Here is a 9,199-nt window from a genome sequence, read left to right on the forward strand (position 1 = left end):
AGCTTGTGACAACTCTTGGAAAAAGACTATGAAATTCATATGAAAAATCGTAGTATTTTACTAAGAGATGACAAGAAGAATTTGATAGCCAAAGTTCTCATGACAAGCAATAGAATGTTTTTTATTAAATATTCAAACGGATGTGGCTAAATGTCTCAAGACTTGTTTGAAAGATTCATCTTGGCTTTGGCATTTGAGGTTTGGACGTGAAAATTTTGGCGGATTAAAATTGTTGGCACAAAAGAAGATGGTGAATGGCTTGCCTTCAATTAATCAACCGGATCAACTTTGCGAAGAATGTCTTGTCGGCAAACAATTCCAGAAAAGCTTTCCAAAAGAATTTACTACAAGAGCAAATGAGTCGCTTCAACTTGGTCATGCGGATGATCGTGGACCAATTAAGCCATCTTCATTCGGTAAAAACCATTACTTCCTCCTTTTCATTGATGACTTTAGTCGAAAAACTTGAGTCTATTTTTTGAAGGAAAAATCTCAAGTCTTTGAAGTTTTCAAAAAATTCAAAGTCTTTGTAGAAAAACAAAGTGGTTATTGTATTAAATCCTTGAGATTTGATAGAGGAGGCGAATTCATATATAATGAATTTAAATAATTTTGTGAAGCAAATGGAATTCGTCATCCTTTAACGGTTCCAAGATCGCTACAACAAAATGGTGTTGTTGAAAGAAAGAATAGGACAATTCTCAATATGGCTCGAAGCATGTTGAAGACAAAGAGAATTCCTAAAGAATTTTGGGCGGAGGTTGTTGATTGTTCTGTATATTTATCAAACTGTTGTCCTACAAAAAGCCTATAGAACAAAACACCACAAGAAGCATAGAGCGGAAGAAAGCCAAGTGTTTCTCATTTGTGACCTTTTGGAAGCATTGAATATATACACGTACCAGATCAAGAGCGGGCCAAGCTTGATGATAAAAGCAAGAGATACATTTTCATTGGCTATGACTCAAATTCTAAAGGCTACAAGCCTTACAATCCAAATTCCGGCAAAATTGTAATTAGTAGAGATGTGGAGTTTGATGAAGAAGACTTTTGGGATTGGAGTACTCAAGAGGAAGAAAAATATAATTTCTTTCCTTTTCTTGAAGAAGAAGAAGAGCCAAGAAACGAAGAGTTCACTACACATTCTCCATCACCAACAAATTCCAGTACACCGTCGTCATCATCTTCGAGAGGAAGTTCTAGTAAAATGCCACCACACATGAGAAGTCTCCAAGAACTCTATGAGGTAACAAAGAATTTAAATGATGATCTAACTCTCTATTGTCATTTTGCGGATTGTGAACAAATAGGTTTTGAAAAAGTGATGAAAAATAAAAAATGGAGAAATGCCATGGATGAGAAAATCAAAGGAATTGAAAAGAATAACACATGGAAGTTGACGACTATTCCAAAAGAACAAAAACCTATTGGAGTGAAGTGGGTGTTCAAGGCAAAGAAGAATGCTAAAGGAAAAATCGAGAGATACAAAGCAAGGTTGGTTGTCAAGAGATATAGTCAAAGACCCGGCATTGATTATGATGAAGTTTTTGATCCAGTACATGATCGGAGCAAACACATCGACACAAGATATCATTTTATTAGAAAGTGTATTGTTAAGAAGGAGGTACAACTCAAATTTGTGAAAACTCATGATCAAGTTACGGATATTTTTACAAAACTCCTAAAGAATGAGATTTTTAGCAAGTTACGAGCATTACTTGGAATCACTTGAAATTAAGTGTAAAAGGGGGTGTTGAATAATAAACTTAATTTTAATAACATTTATTTGAGTCTTTTGTTATTCTTGTAAGTTACTAAGAAGTGACTTAAAGAGGTTATGTTTTTTGGGTTTTCAAGAGTTATTTTTCATAGGAGTTACATGAGAATTATTTGAGATGTAAATGAATGGAGTTAATGTGAAGAACTTAGAAGGGTCATTTGTATCCTATAAATACTCATGTAAGCAAGTTATTTTTAATTAAGTTGAATAAAAGAATACGAAGTCCTCTATCAATTTATTGTCTCTCTTCCTTTTCATTCTCTCTCTTAGTGTGTGTGTGGTTTCCAATTTCTAACTGTTTGGGTGTTCGATTTTTTGAAATATGAATTCAACTATAATTTAATGCACAAATTTTGAGGCAAATAAAGTTGAAAATGATGTTTGAATAGTTTAACTTTCTGAAATAAAATTAAAAAAAATAAAATAAAATAAAATAAAATCTTATTTGTTTTTTAAAAATCCTAACAAATAGAATCAAAATTCTTCTAGTTCCCAATCATACAAAATAGGAGTTTGTTGGAATGGTATACACAACAATAATTCCCTGATTTCTAGAGTGTTATGTTGTTGGGAAAAAGGAAAAAGTTAATGTTTGAGAAGACCCTTGGATTACCTTTTTACCAGGTTTCAAGCCGGTTCCTAGTCCATCCTTGATTAGACCGTCACAAATGAAAGTAATTGTGGGGCTTTTTTTTTTTCATAGTAATAAATATTGATTAATGTGATATAAAGAATAAAGAAGTTTAGAATTTATTTTAGGGTTAAATACATATTTGGTATTTGTAGTTTAAAAACTTTATTTTTTGGTACCTAGGTTTTGGAAAAGACGAACTTGGTACCTCCGTCTATTTTTCTGTCCAACATTTAACGGTTTGTCACGCGCATGTCAACCCTAATGGTTGACACGTGACACAATATAAAAAATAATAATAATAATAATAATAATAATAATAATAATAATAATAATAATAATAATAATAATAATTAAAATTAAAAAATAGGAAATCAAAATCTTTAAAAAATAATTAAAAAATTAAAAAAACTTTAAAAAACTTTAAAAAAAATATTAAAAAAACAAAAAAAAGGTGGCTCAGCGACCCCCTTTGCCGACCACCCCTATGGCCAAAGAAAAAAAAATGTGAGGGTTTTGGTCCTTGGGGTGGCTGAACCACCCCAAGGACCAAAACCCTCCTATATATTTTTTTCCTTTTTTTCTTTTTGGCCATTGGGGGTGGCCGAACCACCCCCATGGCCCATGGGCCACCTCCAAGGCCAAAACCTTCACAAATTTTTTTTTTTCTTCTCTTTTTTCTCTTTGGCTATAGGGGTGGCCAAGGGGTGGTTTGGCCACCACCAAGTCGACCAAGCCACCTTTTTTTTTTTGAAGTTTTTAATATATATATATATATATATATATATATATATATATATATATATATATATATATATATAAGTTTGATTAATTTTAATTTTTTAATTAATTTTTAAAGATTTCATTTTTCATTTTTTTTATTTTTTTTTATATTTTGCCACGTGTCAAACCTCAGGGTTGAAAAGTGGCAGATCGTTAAATATTAAACGGAAAAATAGATGGAGATACAAAGTCCGTCTTTTTCCAAAACCTAGATACTATTTGTGCTGCAAATTGAAACTGAGGTATCAAAAAATAAAGTTTTTAAACCACAGGTACCATAGGTACTAACAATAATCATATATTTTCAAATGGGAATAACTTCTGTCCGGTCGTGGCAGAAAGGTTGGGATTTTTGCCCACCAATCAAAAATTGACACGTCGACTCAAAATGAAAAAAAGATGCTGATCCTCTCGCTTCTCCATTCTTCCATTTTTCCCTTGTAAAATCCCTCCCCACAGCAGACGTGCAGTGAAAGCCTAAGGAAAAAAAATATCAAACCCACCGAAAATCCCCTGTTTTCTATCGTCGAAACCCAGCGGTCATCCCCTTTCCCTCTTCGGTTTGCTGCAACACGAGACACCAAGAGAGACAGAAAGAGAACGAATGGTTGATACTTTGGCCTTGATATTGGGTATGTGGAATTCTGATTGATACTTTGGCTTTGATTTTGGTGGCTGAGTGGTTGTTGACTGTGGGTTGAACTTGGTTGATTTTATGGAAAAATTTATGGGTTGTGTTGGCTTGACCGAAAATGGTGTGGGGAAGATTTCATCTGGTAAAATTTATGGGTTGGGGCCGACGGACGGATTTGGGGTGGATGGATGGACGAGCGGGCAGTCCAGGCGGACGTGCAGTGATTTGGGGATTTGGGACGGCGGATGGATGGATTTGGGCCGGACGGACGGAGGATTTGGGGAGGACGGACGGACGGATTTGGGGATGACGAACGGACGAGCGGGCTGCGTGGTTCAGTCCAGGCGGACGTGCAGTGATTAGGGAAGGACCGGCGGGCCGGCTGACGGGCGGACGACGGATGGCAGACTGGCGGACCGGCGGACGAGATTTGGGCAGTGGGGTTTGTCTCTTTTGTTGGAATCGTGAGGCTTCAGAAGAATCAACTCAGAAGAGAGTTTAGAAGAGAGATGGGGAGGGATTAGCTACTTCAGTATCATTTTAATTTTTTTGCTTTTTGCTGATGTGTCAAGTGGTTATTGGTCGGCAAAAAACCAGTGATTTTTGCCTCTACCGTATAGAAGGGGCTCTCTTTTCAAATTGGGATAGCCATAAATAACATCCAACAATAAATTTAAATTACTGACAAAAGTTCAATCATAAATAACACCATTCAAGTTCAACCACAAATATTGTAAAGTTTTGGCCAACATACTACGGTCATCCAAGTTCAATCGTATATATTGTTACAATCAAGTTAATTAGTATCTTACTACAATTGATGATACACAAATTCTAAGCTCCATGATTTTTGAAGAAGTTGTCCATAAGGGTGTAAATCCGGCCAGTAACCGAGTACCAATCAGGAAACCAATTTGGTACCCTGTTAGAAATAACCGATAACCGGCTCTAGGATAGCATGTTACCCTGTTTTAGCATTTATATATACACGATTATAACTGGTAATCGGGTATATATATAAAGATTTTTTCTTTTTTCTTATCCGTATTTTCCAAATTGACACCAACGAGGCTTACCGGCTTAGCTTCCTAGGTTTATTGGGTTTAATTTTCACATAAATGTTCCCATTGCCTAGGAAGTTCAAACGCCTCAGACCCATCTACTTGCCATTGCCTAGTAAGTTCAAACGCCTCAGACCCATCTACTTGCCATTGCCTAGTAAGTTCAAACGCCTAGTATGGATCCTCTCCAGTTGAAACCAACGGGAGAGGAGCCTGTCCTTTGCCCTCCACTTGTAAATGACCGGTTCCTCTCCCGTTGATTTCAACTAGAGAGGATCCAAATCCTAGACCCATCTACTTCACATAAATGTTGCCATTGCCTAGGAAGTTCAAACGCCTCATACCCATCTACTTCACATAAATGTTTCCATTGCCTAGGAAATTCAAACGCCTCAGACCCATCTACTTGCCCTGACCATCTACTTGCCCTGACCAGTAAACTCCAGCATGAGAAGCAAGAGAAGGAATGGCTGACAGCTAGACTTCGAGGAGCAAAATGAATTGACCAACGTCATTGTAAGTGGTGAAGAACAAAAAGAAGAAAAGAAAAGCATAATAGGCACGACACTCATCCCATCCAAAGCCAATTTTCCCACGGAGGGTGTTGATGTTAGTCCACCTCTTGATGGTTCGAAGGCGATTCTCAACATGATCAGATATACATTCTACTCCAAATTTCTCGCTAATTGACCTGACAACTAGTGCAAATGACGCATGTTTGAATGTGTTTGAATGCTTATTTCCTTTAGTAGCCTCATCAGCAAGAATTCAAAGTAATAAAGTGTGCATAAGTTTTGACCACCTAAATTGCTTGTTTGTAGTGTCCTTCTCCTTGTTTTTGCCCATTGCTACAATTACAAGAACATGAATAATAATGCAAGATAAAAAATAAAAACATAATGCAAGATAAAAACAAACTCATATCATAAGTTGGATTAAACTTCAAACATGCATTATAAAATCAAATCATTAAAGATAGAAACATAATCGTCTTTAAACAAGACTAGTTCAAGAAACAAACATTATAACATAAACCAAAGGAGAAAAAAGAAATCTATATATTTATTCCCGGATGACAAATTACATCTCTTTTGATTGTCCATCTCTACTTTTCTCTTGAGCTTCCCTCTGTGTTTGGTAGACAGCCATTCAGCTTCAGTAAATCACTAGTGTCTCAGTGTAGACTTCGCAGAATTCCATGTAAGTAGCCTCCAGTCATTATAAGCGACACTAGTGATACAACGCCCGCTGGAAATATCTTCCCTGATTTCTTAAAACGGGAACCCATCACTCCCAGGAGGGCAGCAGACAGGCCTGGAATGGGAGATAACAAAAGCAATTGAGCTTAAACAAAGTGGACATGGAAAATGAAACAAACGAACCTTTTGGGGATACAAACAAACGCCTATGGTTAGGCTTGACAACTTCTGTAGAAACATAGAAAAGCTAAAAGGATGTCATTCTGCAACCTAACATTTACTTCCTCCACGATCTAGTTGTGTGGTTTAGCAAAATGGAATACTGCTTTTGCTCATACTGAGCTTCTTCTAGGAAGCACCCTAAAAGTTAACACCCTTCTATAATTAGTAACTACAAAGTTTTAAGACTGTGTGGTAGATTAGGAATTCAACAAATTATCACCCACTATAAGTCCTCATTAACATTCAATTTCTAAAAGGATCACTAAAACTTAATTGTTTGAGATATTTGATCATGCAAGGCCAATCTTCACTTAAAAATCAACTCATAAGAATGTATGTCAGTGTGCATGCTTACTTTTACCTCCATTTCACTAGTTTCCTAGATTTCAAATAGGACTTCTACGGCAAAATTACCAACTCTACATGCTCAGGCTTCAATTTTCACTTACATGGATGACCTTTTGGCTTTTTTTGAAGCATGAGTAGGATCATAGGGGTATGAGTTTACAGTACTTATTTTAATTTGTTTCTATGTAACAAGATGCGGGCCTTTAGAAGTTTGTAACATAAGTTTGGTTGAAAGTGTCGTGTTTCTCTTGACATGTTGAATATGCCGATTCAGAATGTGCCACTGGTTCATTATATTCAAATTTTAGGTAATCTTCTTTAATTCATATTTTCATGTGATATGTTATTAAGGATGTTGGTCTTACAGGTCGCAACATAATAGCATATTTCTACAAAAATAATTTGTATAAGAACACAGAAGAGTGTACATAGCAACAAGTAATGATACTTCTAAGCAAAACAAAAGCATTAGTTATATTTCAAAAGGACCATAATAAATATGCAGAAGGACTCACAGAACCATTAATTGGTACAGTAGGGGGCCTAGGGGTTATCATACCTCTCATTTTCCTGAAAGTGAAAAAAAGATTGATCTTTGCTTTCAATAAATCTTGCACCAAAAATGCTAATCAAATTAAAGTCCCCTAAGTGTGGATAGTTCAATAGAAAGATTTTAACAGAGACCGTGCCAGTGAAAAAACACTGCACGAGCAGTCTTATCGATTTATGCATAACACTATCTGTCAGAACTAAGGCCATTGCAACATAAATACAGAAAATTTAAGGTAATTGAGAAGAGTATTATTATGTCTTACCAAGCCCTATGGATGATGCAATAACGGGTCTGGTGGGAAGTTGAGTATAAACATAATACAGTAGTGAGGCTGATAGTCCCCCTGCCAACAGTGACTTCTGGCTGCCACTCTTCAAATAGCCCATAACACCACCCACTATCAAAAAATCAACCATGACTCAATTATATGTAAAAGACAAGAAATTAAGGAGCAAAAAAGGTGCAAATGTACTCATTATTTTTTGTATTTCTAATATTTTTCTTGATTTCTGTACATATAATCAAGGCAAACAGACGTCGAGGACAGAGAGATGGCTCTTTTATAGAACTAGGTAATTGCCTACAAAGGAAACTAAATAAACCAAGATGAGTGTGACGTTATCCAACCTATCTCGGCAGTCTGTACTGTTACAAAGGAGTTGTTTTCTATGCAATTTAGTGGCCTGCCAACAGTGCCAACTTAAGGAAGCCAGTCCCAAGTCAGATTTAGGGTCACTACAGAAGGTGAAATTACAAAATTTCATGCTCGAATTCGAGTGAAATGCTTTCCAAGTTTTTCCACAGAACTGTCTTGTGTGAAATATCTATTTTCCAAGTCTTCATTTATTGTAGATGCCATTGCGTCAATTTTCTCCGAGTCTATTTTGGGGCTAAAATCCCCAATAAAAAAAAATACTAGATCATATTGTAAAAGTGAAGTTTATTAGTGTGCCTTTACCTCCAACAAGGGCAGCATAAGCTAGTGTTAATTTCTGAGACATGGACATGCCCGACATCTTCTTGTTGTTTTCGTCAGAGCCCCCCTCGCCCTTGTCGTTGTTGTTGTCGCCGCCGCCGCCGCCTCCGCCTCCGCCTCCGCCTCTGTTACTAAATCCGTCTCCGTCACCACCTCCACTAACGGTATCCGGTTGGATGGAGTCGACGGTAACGGTTGTAGACGCTTGAAGCGGGTCAGAAGAGATAGCCCCAGAAGCAGCAACTGCCAAAAGGAACTGCTGCCGTTGATCCGATCTGTCACCAAATCCCCGAGATGATCGCAATTTCGGCAGCCTTCGGATTGAACAACAAATAATACTAGTGCTATTGGACTGGTTTCTATGTAATCCAAAGCCAACCCTGCGCCGCACCGCAAGCAGAGAGGACTGGGAAACACCCGCTAACAACTCCCCCATCTCTTTCGTTTTTTTTTTTCTGTTTAAATTTATTTCTCGCTGTTTTGTGAGTGCTGCCCCTCCTCACTTCAAGAGTGCATCTCAGGTTCGCTTTCCGTTGATTATGCAAGTTTTAGACCGTTGATTAGGTTTTAATTTTTGATCAAAAGGTTGGTGGGGGGTTACATTTCTGCTAGCAGGGCTGACCGCCTGACCGTTTGACCTTGCATTATCAGAGGTCGGTACACGTGGCTCGTTTTAGACGCGTTGATTTGTAGGGGTTCTTGGAAGGTGGAGTTGGGGTTCGAGTACATGGGTTCTCGTTCGCATTTCTCGTGCTGTCGTGCATTTAGAAAAGAACAAAAAAAAAAAAAAAAATGAGACATGGTATTTCTCTAATTTTTGTCTCATTTTTTTTTTCAAATAAATCAATAAATCTGTTTTTTTTACATGTGAGGTTCTACATTTTCTGTGGTTAATTTTAAAAGAATGTTGAAGTTTGATAAGAATTAAGTAAAATTATACAAATTCATCTTTTACCCATCTAATTTTCAAATTCAATGACAGATTTAAAACTTGGTTATATGAAGATGAATA

At 36.9% G+C, this 9,199-nt stretch overlaps 1 protein-coding gene across 1 annotated transcript; it reads right to left on the reverse strand.

The window, feature by feature from the left end:
• Positions 1-5,819: 5,819 nt before the first annotated feature.
• LOC133878433 (protein FATTY ACID EXPORT 2, chloroplastic-like) lies at positions 5,820-8,674 on the reverse strand. The gene is made up of 3 exons (XM_062316988.1): positions 8,170-8,674; positions 7,474-7,608; positions 5,820-6,203 (listed from the first exon to the last, which is right to left on the reverse strand). Exons 1-3 carry the CDS (start codon positions 8,621-8,623, stop codon positions 6,064-6,066), a joined length of 729 nt encoding a protein of 242 aa, XP_062172972.1. The 5' UTR covers positions 8,624-8,674; the 3' UTR covers positions 5,820-6,063.
• Between the last annotated feature and the right edge of the window lie 525 nt (positions 8,675-9,199).

This window comes from Alnus glutinosa, chromosome 9, assembly GCF_958979055.1.
Source record: "Alnus glutinosa chromosome 9, dhAlnGlut1.1, whole genome shotgun sequence".
Classification (NCBI taxonomy): domain Eukaryota; kingdom Viridiplantae; phylum Streptophyta; class Magnoliopsida; order Fagales; family Betulaceae; genus Alnus; species Alnus glutinosa.